Genomic DNA, 15,791 nt, shown 5'->3' on the forward strand with positions numbered 1-15,791 from the left:
GGGAGTGTGTGGGAGTGTGTGGGAGTGTGTGGGAGTGTGTGTATATACAAGTCAGTAACAGTTTACTGTATGTCACAAGACGTTCATTTGTAATGTTGTGAAACCAAAATAACGTCTGGTTCATTAAAGACAAGTCGGGTTGCCAAGTCTGAGTGTGTGGTCTCTGGGTGAAAACACTGTAGTTGGTCAAACTTGTAGTTTTGATTTTGTGTGTGTGTGTGTGTGTGTGTGTGTGTGTGTGTGTGTGTGTGTGTGTGTGTGTGTGTGCACTCAGACCTGAGGAAGTGTTCAGATAAGGAGTTCCGCTGCTCAGATGGGAGCTGTATAGCCGAGCACTGGTACTGTGACGGGGACACGGACTGTAAAGACGGAACGGACGAAGAGAACTGCCGTAAGTCCTGTGTATGTGTGTGTGTGTGTGTGTGTGTGTGTGTGTGTGTGTGTGTGTGTGTGTGTGTGTGTGAGAGAGAAGGTGAAAGAGATCAAGCGTGTAATCAGAGCTGCTCTGTCCCACCTCATTCTTTTATAGCAAGCATGGCAGCTGTGTGTGTGTGTGTGTGTGTGTGTGTGTGTGTGTGTGTGTGTGTGTGTATTTAGCTATGTCAGGTATTTGTGTGTAATAAGATTTTCTTCAACCAACTGTCACAAGTGCATTTGACAGAAGATGCTTTGTGTGTGTGTGTGTGTGTGTGTGTGTGTGTGTGTGTGTGTCTGTGTGTCTGTGTGTGTCTGTGTGTGTGTGTGTAGCCGCAGACGTCATGGCCGCTACATGTAGTGTGGAGGAGTTCCAGTGTGCGTACGGTCGCTGCATCCTGGACATTTATCACTGTGACGGAGACGACGACTGCGGGGACTGGTCTGATGAATCTGACTGCTGTAAGCCCCGCCCCTTCACCTGTCACTCACCAACACACACACACACAGTTAAACAAATACAGCTGTTTAAAGACTTTCTGAGATTTGTGTTGATGATGATTGTGTGTGTGTGTGTGTGTGTGTGTGTGTGTGCAGCCTCTCACCAGCCGTGTCGTTCGGCTGAGTTCATGTGTAACAGTGGGATGTGTATCAACGCCGGGTGGAGATGTGATGGAGAGTTCGACTGTGACGATCAATCAGACGAGAACAACTGCAGTACGTGTGTGTGTGTGTGTGTGTGTGTGTGTGTGTGTGTGTGTGTGTGTGTGCATGGAGATAGAGATTGAATGTTTGCATGTGTGTTAACATTCAATGAGTTTATGTATAACATGTGACGTGTGCGTGTGTGTGTGTGTGTGTGTGTGTGTGTGTGTGTGTGTGTGTGTGTGTTAGCCATCCCTGTGTGTATGGCTGAACAGTTCCGCTGTGCGTCCGGTCGCTGTGTGCGGTTGTCATGGAGATGTGATGGTGAGGATGACTGCACTGACGGCAGCGATGAAGAGGGCTGTGACAAGAATGGTACGCCCACGCGCACACACACTCTCTCACACACACACACACACACACGCACAGTACAGTATATATGACTCTCTTTCTCGTTCCCCGTCCTCAGGCTCGGTTCCCTCCTGCGCGTCCGATCAGTTCCAGTGTGGAAACGGTCGCTGCATCGGCCAACGCAAAGTGTGTAACGACGTCAACGACTGTGGAGATGGAACAGATGAACACCCGCACCAGGAGTGCCGTAAGAACACACACACACACTCACACGTACACACAGAACTGTCATGTGCATGAACACACGCACTTTGTAATGTGTGTTTCATTCTGTTATATGATTGTTGGATATCACTGTGTGTGCGTGTGTGTGTGTGTAGGGCCCCGGTCGACTGAGGGGAACTGTAACGTGGGGAACGGCGGCTGCTCTCAGAAGTGTCAGATGTCTCGAGGTTTGGTTCAGTGCAGCTGCCACACCGGGTACAGACTGAGAGAGGACGGAAAGACCTGCCAAGGTGAGGGAGAGACACGCACGGGGGGGAGGGAGAGACACGCACTGGGGGGAGGGAGGGACACGCATCAGACACGCACGGGGGGAGGGAGAGACACGCACGGGTGGGAGGGAGGGACACGCACTGGTGGAGGGAGAGACACGCACTGGTGGGAGGGAGAGACACGCACTGGTGGGAGGGAGAGACACGCACTGGTGGAGGGAGAGACACGCACTGGTGGAGGGAGAGACACGCACTGGTGGGAGGGAGACACGCACTGGTGGGAGGGAGACACGCACGGGAGGGAGGGAGAGACACGCATTGGTGGGAGGGAGACATGCACGGGAGGGAGGGAGAGAGAGACAGAAACAGAGACAGATAGACTTGTATAGAAATTGAGACACACAAAGAGAGACCAATGTAGTGGAATAGAGAGAGGCCGAGATGTAGAGAGAGACAGTCGTAAAGAATAAGAGAGACAGACAGAGACACACAGATGTAGAGATCAAGATTAAATTTCTGAGTTCTGACGACACACCAATATACACTCTTTCCATTTTCTCAACAACTTTCTTTGCCTCCTTTTTTCTTTTTCCTCGTTCTTCAACTTTCCTGCTTCCCTGTCCATTTCTCCTGAGTCCGTTATATTTCTTTCGTCTCGTCTCTTTTCTGTCCATCTCTCTCTCTCTCTCTCTCTCTCTCTCTCTACTTTATCACCTTCTCATTCCTCTCGGTGTAGATGATGTCTGAGACACGGGCAGAGAGATGTAATCACTTTTTTACGGGAAAGCCCCGTCTCACACCCTCCCTCCCCTACCCCCACCCCTCCTTTCTCCACATGTGGACTGTTCCAGATGTGGACGAGTGTGCTGAGGAAGGTTACTGCAGTCAGGGCTGCACCAACACCGAGGGGGGCTTCCAGTGCTGGTGCGTTCAGGGCTACGAGCTCAGGCCTGACAAGCGCAGCTGCAAAGCTCTGGGTGAGTTTACCACGCCCAACCTTTAACCACTCGTCTCTGATTGGTCTGCTGGAGCAGAAGGGGCGGAGCCAGTTCACTCGGCTAACCTCTTACCTCTGTTGCTTAATTTTGGAAATGATGCTGATGGAAGTCCAGTCACTGAGCTCACCTTTAAATAAAATGAATACCTATTTTAATAGGAACTCCTTTACTGATTAGGCGATTAATTCACGTCTGCGTGTGTGTGTTCAGGTCCAGAGCCGGTGTTGTTGTTTGCGAACCGGATTGATATCCGCCAGGTTCTGCCTCACCGCTCGGAGTACACGCTCCTTCTGAACAACCTGGAGAACGCCATCGCGCTGGACTTCCACCACAGCAGAGAGCTGGTGTTCTGGTCCGACGTCACGCTCGACCGCATCATGAAAGCCAACCTGAACGGCAGCAACGTGGAGGAGGTGGTTTCCACGGGCCTCGAGAGTCCAGGTACGCCACGGTACAGAGCAACAGGAAGATCTGGTGATGTGTCTCTCATCTTGTTATCCTAACGAGACACACACGGTTCTCTCTCGTACACTCTTTATGCGTTCAGGTGGTCTGGCGATAGACTGGATCCACGACAAGCTCTACTGGACGGACTCGGGGACGTCACGGATCGAGGTAGCCAACCTCGACGGCTCACACCGCAAAGTTCTGATCTGGGAGAGCATGGAGAAGCCCCGGGCCATCGCTCTGCACCCCATCGAAGGGTAAATGTCATGACATCACACACACTCAACCCTGAGCGCTGTTTAATCCTGGACACAGACTGTTGTGTCTATGTAACATATATATATATGAATGTGTGTTAAAGTCCCACTCTGGGATAAGACCTACAGAATGGATGAAATCAGACTGACTGACGGTGTGCTAAGGAATATCACTTCCTTTCACTCCCTTCAGGAAGATTTACTGGACGGACTGGGGTAACACCCCGAGGATCGAGTACGCAAACATGGACGGCTCGGGACGCAGGATCATCGCCGACACCAACCTGTTCTGGCCGAACGGACTCACCATCGACTACGCCGGCCACCGCATGTACTGGGTGGACGCCAAACACCACGTGATCGAGAGAGCCGACCTGGACGGGAAAAACCGCAAAGCCGTCATCAGCCAAGGTGTGGAAACGCAGCCCAGTAACCAATCGTTCACACGTCAAACCGCACACAACTCCCTGCTAGACAAACTAAAAGGGCTAAAGTCACATGTCGTCCCTTTGAACCTCGCATACACTCAAAACATTCTCAGTGTACTCTGTATCAGGTTAGTATTGTTTTTTGTTGTTTTTTTAACTACAATAATTTGATAATTCTATAGGAATGCAAGTCTCTATATGGTCCACCAGGGGGCGGAGCTTCATGACCATGGATGTGAAGCATCCAAATGTCAAAGACACCTCACTGTTGGAGACGCGATGTTAAAAAACCCCAGAAAAGATTACTTAAAAAAAAAATAATTAGTCGTATCCAATTTCCCTCCGTCATTAGGGCACTCCCCCATCAAGGGTGGGGGTGGGGGTGACGAAGACTATGACGTGTCAACAGAATCACTTGGGAACCGAACTGTCAATCTCCTGATGATAGGATGCGCTCGTTACCGCTGTGCGACTTGTATTATGATTTTAGAAATATTATGATCTGCTATTGATTGTTTTACGATTTTATCACACTTTTAAACCCACTTGGCAGATAATTCAGTGTGTGAATAGTTTAGAGAGCACCACCTGTAGGATTATAAATGTACTGCAACATTTTACTGCCTCAAACGCAAACGTTGTTAAATAAAAATCAATTCTGGAGTCAGAAAAAATAATCTTGATACTCTACCGAATAGATTTTTCCTGGGTGTCAGACCTTTCCTGAAGATCAGCCTGTAAGTCCAGTCTAAAGCTTCTCTCCAGCGCCACGTCCTCGTCCTGATCTGTAATGGCCTTAGCGAGCGCCCGAGCGAGACGCGGCGGGGTCACTGTGTTACCGCGTGTATTTGTTAGCAGTGCTGGTATTTTCCTCCAGCATTAGTACAGACCACTATAAAGTTGTTTGATCTGTTTGATTTCTCTGAACTGCGCAGTAAAAATGTCAGCGCCGACACAAAGGCCACGAACCGAACATTCTCGGAATATTCCGGTTATTTCGGGAGCCGGATGGTTAAGTGTAATAAAACAGACGGAAGATTATATCAGGAAGGGAAGTGGAATAAGGAGCTGGTCTGACAGAAATGAAACCGCAGAGGCGCGCACACTGACCCTCTTTGTTTTTGCTTTTTGCCCCATCTGAGCCTTCGCCCGTAATCTAATTGGAAGAAGAAAGAGAGAGAGAGACACACACACATAGCCCTGCAGCCTGGTTACCCAACTTAACATAAAAATCCACTTAATCATGTTGGTCCTCACATAAATGGTTTAAAGAAAAGAAAATTAAATCTCCGTCAGCCCGAGATTTTCCTCGACTTCCCTCCATGTTTGTGGCAATTTTGGGTTTATTTATTTAGGAATCCCACAGGGATGTCTAGACACATTCCATATCTTGTGCGCGCGCACACACACACACACACACACACACACAAGCTTCATTAGTGGAAAAGTATGATGTCTTTGATTGCCAGATTTTGCAATATAAGGTCAAGTTTGGCCAGGTTTAATCCCAAGTGGGAGGAGCTAATGCTACTATAAAGAGGCGGGGTTTCTGATCATATTTAGAAACACATAGATTAGTGCGGGTGTGTGTGAGTTTGTTTTCTCTATGTGGTTGGACAGGTATCTATCACACACCTGTGCGTAGTCACCCGGACCCCTGTGTTCCCCCCTGCAGCTGCGTTTACAGGTGTGGCTTGAAGAAGAAAAAACATTGAGTAAACAAGAGAGGGGTTCGATGTAAAGTAGAAAATGTAAGTGGAGAGCGATGGGAGGATAAGAAACGAGTGCACACCCGCAGGAAGGTGAAGAAGAGCTGGGGGGGAGGGGGGAGGGGGGGCTGAGCTCTATCCATGCGTCACATACCTGAGAGATAAGATCGTGTAAATACGGCCCTGAGTGGCCACCTGGGAGGGGGACGGGGACGGGGACGAGAAGAAAGAAAGGAGAGGATGAGGCAGGAAAGGGTGTTTCACAGTCAACCTGAAGCGCTTTGTGCGTCCTGACAGCTGAACACCTTCACGGCGTCTGTGAGAGCGGCTCGGCTCTCCGTCTGAGCCTCTGATAGAGGCCATCATCTTCATCATCATCATCATCATCATCATCAGTAACGTTTATTAGCGAAGACTTTAAACACTCCTCATCAGCCAGTAAGGAGAATGAGACCGTGCGGTGTGTAGAGTGTGATCGGAGACGTGCTTTTAGGAAAAAACCAAGGACAGTGTGCATGATGTCATCCTTGTGCATTGTCTCCGTGTGTGTGTGTGTGTGTGTGTGTGTGTGTGTGTGTGTGTGTGTGGTGTGTGTAATTCCCTCAGTGCGTTCAACAAGGTCAGCCAGTGCCCTTTATATTTTAAGAAGCCCCTCATTTATTCCCAATCACGCGCGCACACACACACACACACGTCCTTCACTTCCTCCTCTCTGTCCCACTGCTTTGTGTTTTTTTTTTTTTTTTTTAAAGCTAAACCTGGTTTATAGCTAAACCTGTTCTTCCTCACGTTTCCTTCTGTCCCTCACCCTCTCACACACGCACCTGTCTGTCGTCCCGTCTCAGGTCTCCCGCACCCGTTTGCCATCACAGTGTTTGAGGACAGTCTGTACTGGACCGACTGGCACACCAAGAGCATCAACAGTGCCAATAAGTTCACGGGCAAAAACCAGGAAATCATCCGTAACAAACTGCACTTCCCCATGGACATACACACGCTGCACCCGCAGAGACAGCCCGCAGGTGAGCACCCTGCGCACGCACACACACACACACACACACACACACAGAACTAATGCAGATTTCAGGGATGGTGTATGCTTGGATATTCTTGTGTATGTAGCTCACACAGCACGGACCTCTAGTGGTGGAGATGGGAATAGACTCCTGGGTGCATGTAATAAAAGCTCTGAAGGGCTTTAGGTTGTGAAGTGTGTGTGCGTGTGTGTTGTGACTAGCTTTACATTTCATGCTGTAACCCAATCAAATCTCCTGAAGCCAAAACCCCACAGCACAAGTGTCTTCTGTCCTGATTATTTATCTGATGAGAGACAATTGTGCAGAACTCTCAGTTCTCACGTATTTGAGGCAAACGGAAATAACTGATTTAGTGTCAGCCAGCTTGTGTCCACGGACGCGTTACTTAAAAGAGCCAGAGCCGTTTGCAGAAGCGAGGCCTGTATGGTGTGGACCCCCCGCTCTCCACTTTTGCTCACGCGCTTGTAGCGCCGCGGCAGCGCTCACTGCCGAGACGTTAATCAGAAACAAGACTTTCACTGTGACGTGAGATTTGTGTCAGAAACGGCGTGCGGTGTAAACCGACCCGTATCTGAGACGGTAGAGAAATGTAATCATGATCCTGAGGCCTGGAGACTCTTCCTGTCATGTTTGTGCAACACTTGATGAACGCGTAACTCGGCCCACACAACCCATCTGCTCCTGTCTCACTCTGTCTCTCTCTCTCTCTCTCTCTCTGTCTCTCCGTAGGTGGACGGAATCGCTGCGGCTCTAATAACGGCGGCTGTAGTCACCTGTGTCTCCCGAACAGTAAGGCGTATACGTGCGACTGTCCCACCGGCTTCAGGAAAGTCGACCAGCACAGCTGTGCCCTGAGTGAGCGTCACAATCTTACTGTCTGTTCTGAACCGTAGCTCAGAGACGCAGTCAGACGACTAGACAGTGCATAAATAACAAAGCTCTCTAAAAGTATTAGTTATTGTATTGTCCGATACTTTAAGGTGTATCGTATGGTATCATAACCCCTGGTATAAATGGTTCTGTATTGAATGGTACTGTAAGGTGTGGTTTCATATTTGATCAGTTTGTAAGGAATTTTTCCCATATGGTATGATATTGTGACTCACATTGTATCGGATGTACGGTATTATGTCATATCGTAGGATATGGCGTTGTACGGTCTCATAGTGTGGTGTGATGTTTGGATCTGTCCAGCACATTCCTGAACTGTTTGTAAAACGTACACATGATCTCGGTCTGATGTTTTATTCCTCTGGTGTAATATCAGGGCTTCATTAGTGGCTGGTTTAATATTTTTTAGATTGTTTAGTCTGACTGTAACGTAGCAGAATATCTCCTGTTCTGTTTGTGTTTTTTGCTGCTCGTGTCTAAAGCGCTCACAGGGGACATCTTGGTCTTTAATCAGGTCTCGACAAGTTCCTGCTTTTTGCCAGAAGGACGGACATCCGTCGAATCAGCTTTGACACCGAGGACAAATCGGACGACGTCGTGCCCCTGGCGGACGTCCGGAACGCCGTAGCGCTCGACTGGGACGCCAGAGATGAAAAGATTTACTGGACTGACGTCACCACTGACTCTATCAACCGCGCGCTGTGGAACGGATCAGAACAGGAAGTTAGTGATAAACGCCTACCCTGCTGTGTTTACATAAAAAAAAAAAAAAATAAATCAAGTGTTCAATTCGCTAACACAGGGTGCGGCGGTTATGGTGACGAGGTTAACATCATTACATTAGTATTCAGATTCACCTCCGTGTGTGTGTGTGTGTGTGTGTGTGTGTGTGTGAAGAACCAGGGTTTACACAGTTAGTAGTTACAGCGCTTTATATCTGTTCTTGTAGTAAAGCTTGTAAAACACTGCCCCCTGCTGTACACAGTGCAGACGTTCAACATGCAGAATTCTTCGTTTTTTTTTTCTCTTTTTTTATTTATTTAATTTATCTTTCTGTTCTCTTTCCTCTTACTTTTCCTCTCGTCTCACAGGTTGTAGTGGACACCAGTCTGGAAAGCCCTGCTGGTCTGGCTATCGACTGGCTCACACACAAACTCTACTGGACTGATGCAGGTACTCGCTAATTAGATTCTCGAGACACAGAACCTGCAGGGGTTTGAGCTCACAACCTCCTGATCAGTAGTTTAAGGCTTGGATCACTGAGCCAAATAAAAAACTTGGACGAATAGAACAATGGATAAACCAAACCGTTATAAACTTCTCTTACATCAGAAACCTTTCTGTGTGTGTGTCTGTGTGTGTGCTGTTTTTCTGGCGTGCTGATCAGGTACCGATCGCATTGAGGTGTCCAACATGGACGGCAGCATGCGCACCGTGCTCATTTGGGAGAATCTGGATCGGCCGCGCGATATCGTGGTGGATCCGCTCGGAGGGTGAGGAACCTGACATGCAGTTACCATGTTTCTCAGCTGAGAATGTCAGGTTTAGATAAATCTGAGGTTAAATATGAAGTGAATTTAAGTTTTCTTTTTCAAAAAAAACATATTTCTTTAAAACAATCATTCTGTGACATAATATAGTAAGTCGTGATATTGATGGTACATCGCAGTATGTTTATGGGTGCATCACCCGGGCCCTGTAGTAAACACGACCCCATGTGTAAAATCTCTCTTCAGGTTCATGTACTGGACGGACTGGGGGGCGAACCCTAAAATCGAGCGAGCCGGCATGGACGCGTCCAGTCGCGTGGTTATCGTTTCCACCAACCTGACGTGGCCCAACGGGTTAGCGATCGATTACGAGACGCAGCGGCTCTACTGGGCCGACGCCAGCATGAAGACCATCGAGTTCGGCAACTTCGACGGCTCGGACAGACAGGTGAGCGGGCGTTGTATTAATGATGTAATTTCAGTGTTTGAACAGCAGAGGTCAGTAGAAAAGTTCTGATTACAATACAGGACGAATCTAAAAACAGCACTGTATTAGCTTTGAAACAACACCGCCAGGCCAGCGCTCTGACCTACAATCAAGACAACGTTTAGGCCAGAAAAGGGAAAAAATTTACTTAGTTATGTAAAGTGATTGTTTTTTGTGCTGATTCATGTATCGAAACACTGATCCCAAAATAAATTTTCCAAAATATAACTGATGTACCGAGCGCAGAAGCTTCAGAGCGGCACAACAGAAATGTGTTTTTATGGAGTTACATTATCAAAAATCATGCGCGTTAAAAGCCTCTTTCTCCAAAATCTGTAAACGAATTAGTCCCAAACCCACTCATTACACACACTTGACCCAGGCTCACAACACCGCCAGCGCTAGTTAGTTGCCATTGTTAGAAGTCACATGCTTTCGCAGCCACTCAACCCGCGCGCTCACTGTCGAGGTGAGTTTTGAGACTTTGGAGGTGGTTGAGTTGGTAAAACATCACCGTTTCTTTATGAGCCTACAGGTGGCGCTCTGTAAACTATTTCACTTGTTCATCCCATGTGGTAGGCGTGAATTATTTGTTTGGTTTGTTTAGAAATAATAATTATAGTGGATGACAGAGATATGTGTGCTTAGTAATTACAGCGCTTTTTAATGTAACTTCTCTTGTATTTGAAGTTAGTTTGTAGTATTTAAACGCAGTGCTTGGTTTTTAAGAAAAAACTAATGTTATACGAAACAAGCGGCATTTAATTACTCATTACATTTTTTTTAGGTTTAAATTTGTAATAAAATCAGGGAAGATTGTAATATCTAATTAGAACATTTAGAAGAGTATGATATTAATTTGCACCTAGTTTTAGCCGACTTTGGAGCTGCATTCTGGTTAAGACGACGCCTCAGACACTGCTCACCGCTCGGGCATGTCTGTAGGATTAGCATTATCCATCAGCCCCTGCAGGCCCTGTGCTCTCTCATGTGCCCCTGATCATGAGCTCTGGTGTGGAGTGAAGTCTCCCCACCTGCTTTGCGTTTCGTTCTGATCGGTTTGTCTGTTTATTTCCAGCTTCTCAGTTTGTTCTTGTCTGCCAGCTGTGTGTTAGTGACGCGCTCTAATTTAAGTCCTGTCCTGGTTTGTGTTGAGTGCTGAGTTTATTAAAGACACCTGCGTCCTGGCCTCCTGAGTTCCCCCACATACATAGACTCTATACTGTACATGCACATACACAGACACATGCACAGACACTCCTGCATCGGTGTTGCTGAGCTTTTGTTGTTCCTGGGCAGTTCTTACTGGAGAAGACCCGATTAAATGTAAAAGTGTTTATCTTTTTGTGAAGGTGCTGATTGGCACCCAGCTGCCACACCCGTTCGGCCTCACGCTGCACGAGGATAAGATCTACTGGACAGACTGGCAGTCCAAGAGCATCGAAAGTGCAGACAAGTTGACCGGCTCGGGACGGAGAACGCTAGTGGACAATCTGGAGAACCTCATGGACATCCACATGTTCCACAGACACCGAGAAGCAGGTAAGGAACGCAACCATGATCCCCACGATGATCTCCAGTGTGTGTGATGTGTATAGGTGCCTCTTTGTCTGTATTTAAAGAATCGATTGTATTGCTGGGTGTTGATTTCTTTCTTTCGCGTTTCCAGTCCAGACGGCGTGCTCGGTGAAGAACGGAGGCTGTAGTCACCTGTGTCTGCTGGCTCCTGCTCCTAAACGCTCCAGCTGCGCCTGTCCTACCGGAATAAACCTGCAGGGGGACGGGAAAACCTGCACGCCAGGTGAGCTATGGTTCAGTTGAAGGAAGGTCTGGAGAGACGGGAGCTGAATTAGGGAGAAGACAGAGAAATTAAACCTTAAGACTGGCCTTAGTGTAGCCGTTTTCCGTGTTAAACGTGCCGGTCATACACAGCCGGGTAATCGTGCCACGATTATGGGAAGCCATTAGGGTCAAACTTGGTCATGTTATTAATTTGCTTAAAAAAATAGTAATGTATTAAAATTTCTAGATTAATATAATATAATATAACACTAATATAAAAACATCGATCCTATTAGTCCTAAAGTCAGACTGGCTTTGTATGCCGTTATCTCCATTTAGTTAATGCAGTCGTACCTGAGTAACCCTTGCTCCATCAGTTTTCCTGCAATACCCCTATCTCACCTATGCGGTTTGACTCATGGTGAGATGGGCCAAAAACTCGTGGTGAATCATGATAAACCGTACTTACGGCAACCGCACGAAGCCGCATAGGTGAGATAGGGGTATAAATGTTCTCTGTTGTTTATTAACACAACAGGAATGAACAGCTTCCTCATCTTCGCACGGAGGACAGATATCCGCATGGTCTCTCTCGACATCCCGTATTTCGCTGATGTGGTTCTGGCCGTTAATGGTTCCATGAAGAACACCATCGCCATCGGCGTGGATCCCAGAGAGGGTACGTCCTTTTTTCAGAAAGTTCCACAGGTCTCCAGAAGGCTAGCATAACAGCGATGTGGTGAAGGAGTAGAAGGTCATGTTCTGCTGTGTGTTTGTGTGTGTGTGTTTGTGTGTGCAGGTAAAGTGTACTGGTCAGACAGCACACTGAAGAAGATTAGCAGAGCCAACATGAACGGCTCCGGGCACGAAGACGTCGTTTCTACAGGTAAGGAGCACACACTGTTCTGCATATTCACTAACAGCTAGGTCTGACTAGCCATCGCATCATGCAATGCAGGACAAGTCCCTCCGCTGTCACGGGTGACATGAAGACTCACCTACGTTCGTGTCCTGCTTGTTTTAGGTCTGATGACGACCGATGGTCTCGCTGTAGACTCAGTAGGAAGGAAAATCTACTGGACAGATACGGGAACGAACCGCATCGAAGTGGCCAATCTGAACGGCTCCATGAGGAAGGTCCTGGTGTGGAAGAACCTGGACAGCCCGCGGGCCATCGCTCTATATCACGAAATGGGGTAAATAAAAGTGTTCCTCCTGTCTGTTTAATGCGGCTGTGTGTTTCTTGGCAACGGTGACTGTAATAATACAAAGTCCTGATACTTATGCATAAATCAGATTAAAGTGTAGCCATGATGTGGTTTTTTGTGAACATGACGTATAACTAATATCTTTGATGGTTTTAGCAACATGTACTGGACAGACTGGGGCGAACACGCCAAGCTGGAGCGAGCGGCGATGGACGGGTCCGACCGTGTAGTTTTGATCAATAACAACCTGGGCTGGCCAAACGGACTCGCCATAGACAAGGCTGGGTCACAGCTACTCTGGGCCGACGCCCACACAGAGGTCAGCTAATGAACCAGGAGTCCATGTTCTAGATCTGGTGTTCTTAAAGGAAACTACAGCTTAAACTGAGCTGAACTGAATCATAATTATTAAATCTTACAGCGGATCGAAGTGGCAGATCTGAGCGGCTCGAACCGCAGGACGCTGGTTTCTCCGGTCCAGCACCCCTACGGTCTTACGCTGCTCGGGCCACACATCTACTGGACTGACTGGCAGAGTCGCAGCATCCAGAGGGCTGACAAAAACACAGGGGACAACATCATCACGGTCCGCTCCAACCTGCCCGGACTCATGGACATCCAGGCCATGGACAGAGACAGGCCTCTGGGTAAGATTAGGCCTGGTGCGATTTCTGTCACAGGTTTCCTGCAGCAGGACACATTTTCAGTACATAGACGACTATAAACGAAACGCAAATTACAGTGCTTCTGGGGGTCTAGAAGTACAGGCTGTCTAGACTGAAATTTAACACACTTTCTTTGATGTGTGAAACGGATTAAGTGCCAGGAGAGCCCTGTTGTATTACGAATTAAAATGATGTCCTAACAGAAAAATATTTTGTTTTATTATTATTATGATTAGCGTTATTAATGCTTTCTTTCTGCTCCAGGTTTTAACCGCTGTGGTCGGAATAACGGCGGCTGTACCCACCTGTGCCTTCCGCGTCCAAACGGCACGTCGTGCGCCTGCCCCACAGGCGTTCTCCTGAAGAGTGATGGCAGGTCATGTGACGACATTCCCGAGTCCTACCTGCTCTTCTCCAACCGCGTCAGCGTGCGGCGTATCTCACTGGACACCAGCGACCACACAGACGTCCACGTCCCAGTCCCCGAGCTGCACAACGTCATCTCGCTTGACTACGACAGCGTCCAGGGCAAACTGTACTACACTGACGTCTCACTGGACGTGATCAGGTACGTTAAAGGAGCCTTTAGGAGCATCGTCAAACTCTACCATACAGCAGGTTCTCTGGTCATCATCACCTGTTCATCTGCTGTTTTTCAGGCGGGTGAATTTGGACGGGAGCGGGATGGAGACGGTAATTAGTCAGGGCCTGAAGACTACAGACGGCCTGGCCGTGGACTGGGTGGCCAGAAACATGTACTGGACTGACACGGGTCGGAATACTATTGAGGTTTCCAGACTAGACGGATCAGCACGAAAGATCCTGATCAACAACAGCCTGGACGAGCCACGAGCCATCGCTGTGTTTCCCAGTAAAGGGTGAGAACACCAGTTTGTATTACCATGAGATTAAAATCGAACCAGAGCTACCTCAGATGCTCCCTGACAGCTCTGGTTCCTTAACCCTCATTTCAGTCCCTGTACTGGTCTGGCTGAGGACCCACACTCGTCTGAAATAAATGTTAGTGTTGCGTCCCTGATGATGCCTGACTGGGTTCTCTGGCTCTCATTAGGTTTCTGTTCTGGACAGACTGGGGTCATATCGCTAAAATCGAGCGTGCTAATCTGGATGGTTCGGACCGGAAAGTTCTGATCAACACAGACCTCGGCTGGCCCAACGGCCTGACGCTCGATTACGACACGCGCAGGTGAGAAACAGGAAGAGCTGCGAGTTCACTCCGAAATCATTTTACATCATGCCAAGGTATTCAGAAAGCAGTGTAAGTCAGTCAGTCTATGCTTAGCAGCATTATTCACAGTTCCTCTAACAGGAGGTCAATGTGTTTAAGAACCTGAGGAGTGTGTGTGTGTTTGAATAGGTGTGTGTGATGAGACACTAGTAAGAACACAAAATAGATGATCTTGGTTGTTCCCACTGTTAGACTGAATCAGAAAAATAATTTCACTGTGCTGTAAGGTACACGTGACAAATAACTGAATGGCAAATAAATTTTATTGTCCTCATCATCATCAACATCATTATAATCACTGAATCTGTAAATGAGTTGGAGAGTCTGTAGGTCAGTTAGTCAGTAAATAAGGCATTCAATCATTGACTCATTAATTAAAGGAATCAGTACATTTAATAAACGTTAATACAGTTAATAAATGAGTTAATAAATCAGTGAGTCGGTAAAAAAGTGAATCAGTGAGTTGGTGAATCAGTGTGTCTGTATACTGTATAAGTAAATAAGTGTGTCAGAAAACAAGTGAATCACTGAGTCAGCAAGTCCTTACCGTGTGTGTGTGTGTGTGTGTGTGTGTGTGTGTGTGTAGGATCTTCTGGGTGGACGCGCACCTGGACCGCATTGAAAGTTCTGACCTGAGTGGAAAACTGCGCCAAGTCCTGGTGACTCCTGTGTCGCACCCGTTTGCACTCACTCAGGTAGCCCTCTCCTTCATCTTCACCTCCCCTCCCACTCACACACTCTCCTACGCCTGATCAGTCCTCCACTCACTCCCTCAGATCCACTCCTTCTTCTCACCCCTCACCCCTAACATTACTCTCTCCTTTATCCACACCCTTCCATCTCTGACCCTCGTTTTTCCTCCCCACTCTTTTCTTTTTTCCCCCTCTATCCCTCCATTTTCCTCTCTCCTCTGTACCCAGCTGAAGCCGGTTTCCTCTCCTCTAATTCGTTTTTCCCGCATCTCACAGCAAGACCGCTGGATCTACTGGACCGACTGGCAAACCAAGTCAATCCAGCGAGTGGATAAACACACGGGCCGGAACAAAGAGACCATCCTCGCTAACGTCGAGGGCCTCATGGACATTATAGTGGTGGCACCAAACCGGCAGTACGGTAAGAGCAGGGAGAGGAGCGCCCTCTGGTACGGGAGAGTCAAAACACATCATCACATCCTCTGCTGTACAAGTCTGTGTAAAAGCTGTTACTATGGAAACCTATCAGAATATTACAGATGCATGA

The 15,791-nt window shown here is 47.8% G+C and overlaps 1 protein-coding gene across 5 annotated transcripts in view; it reads left to right on the forward strand.

The window, feature by feature from the left end:
- Positions 1–15,791, forward strand: part of lrp4 (low density lipoprotein receptor-related protein 4) — a 60,311-nt gene that overhangs the window by 37,119 nt on the left and 7,401 nt on the right. For 4 of the 5 annotated variants that reach the window (XM_053513277.1, XM_053513278.1, XM_053513281.1 and 1 more), the window contains exons 5-32: positions 275–391; positions 748–876; positions 1,012–1,131; positions 1,309–1,434; positions 1,529–1,657; positions 1,791–1,925; positions 2,756–2,881; positions 3,113–3,343; positions 3,450–3,606; positions 3,800–4,017; positions 6,589–6,765; positions 7,510–7,635; positions 8,186–8,394; positions 8,763–8,844; positions 9,059–9,164; positions 9,408–9,609; positions 11,001–11,190; positions 11,318–11,449; positions 11,969–12,109; positions 12,230–12,316; positions 12,455–12,626; positions 12,795–12,957; positions 13,060–13,285; positions 13,568–13,871; positions 13,963–14,181; positions 14,376–14,510; positions 15,139–15,247; positions 15,473–15,665. In XM_053513277.1, coding sequence (XP_053369252.1) covers positions 275–391; positions 748–876; positions 1,012–1,131; positions 1,309–1,434; positions 1,529–1,657; positions 1,791–1,925; positions 2,756–2,881; positions 3,113–3,343; positions 3,450–3,606; positions 3,800–4,017; positions 6,589–6,765; positions 7,510–7,635; positions 8,186–8,394; positions 8,763–8,844; positions 9,059–9,164; positions 9,408–9,609; positions 11,001–11,190; positions 11,318–11,449; positions 11,969–12,109; positions 12,230–12,316; positions 12,455–12,626; positions 12,795–12,957; positions 13,060–13,285; positions 13,568–13,871; positions 13,963–14,181; positions 14,376–14,510; positions 15,139–15,247; positions 15,473–15,665 — 4,461 coding nt within the window. The remainder of the gene's footprint in view (positions 1–274; positions 392–747; positions 877–1,011; positions 1,132–1,308; positions 1,435–1,528; positions 1,658–1,790; positions 1,926–2,755; positions 2,882–3,112; positions 3,344–3,449; positions 3,607–3,799; positions 4,018–6,588; positions 6,766–7,509; positions 7,636–8,185; positions 8,395–8,762; positions 8,845–9,058; positions 9,165–9,407; positions 9,610–11,000; positions 11,191–11,317; positions 11,450–11,968; positions 12,110–12,229; positions 12,317–12,454; positions 12,627–12,794; positions 12,958–13,059; positions 13,286–13,567; positions 13,872–13,962; positions 14,182–14,375; positions 14,511–15,138; positions 15,248–15,472; positions 15,666–15,791) is intronic. The other variant, XM_053513279.1, reaches the window with a different exon arrangement.

The sequence above is a fragment of the Clarias gariepinus genome, chromosome 15 (assembly GCF_024256425.1).
Source record: "Clarias gariepinus isolate MV-2021 ecotype Netherlands chromosome 15, CGAR_prim_01v2, whole genome shotgun sequence".
Taxonomy (NCBI): Eukaryota; Metazoa; Chordata; class Actinopteri; order Siluriformes; family Clariidae; genus Clarias; species Clarias gariepinus.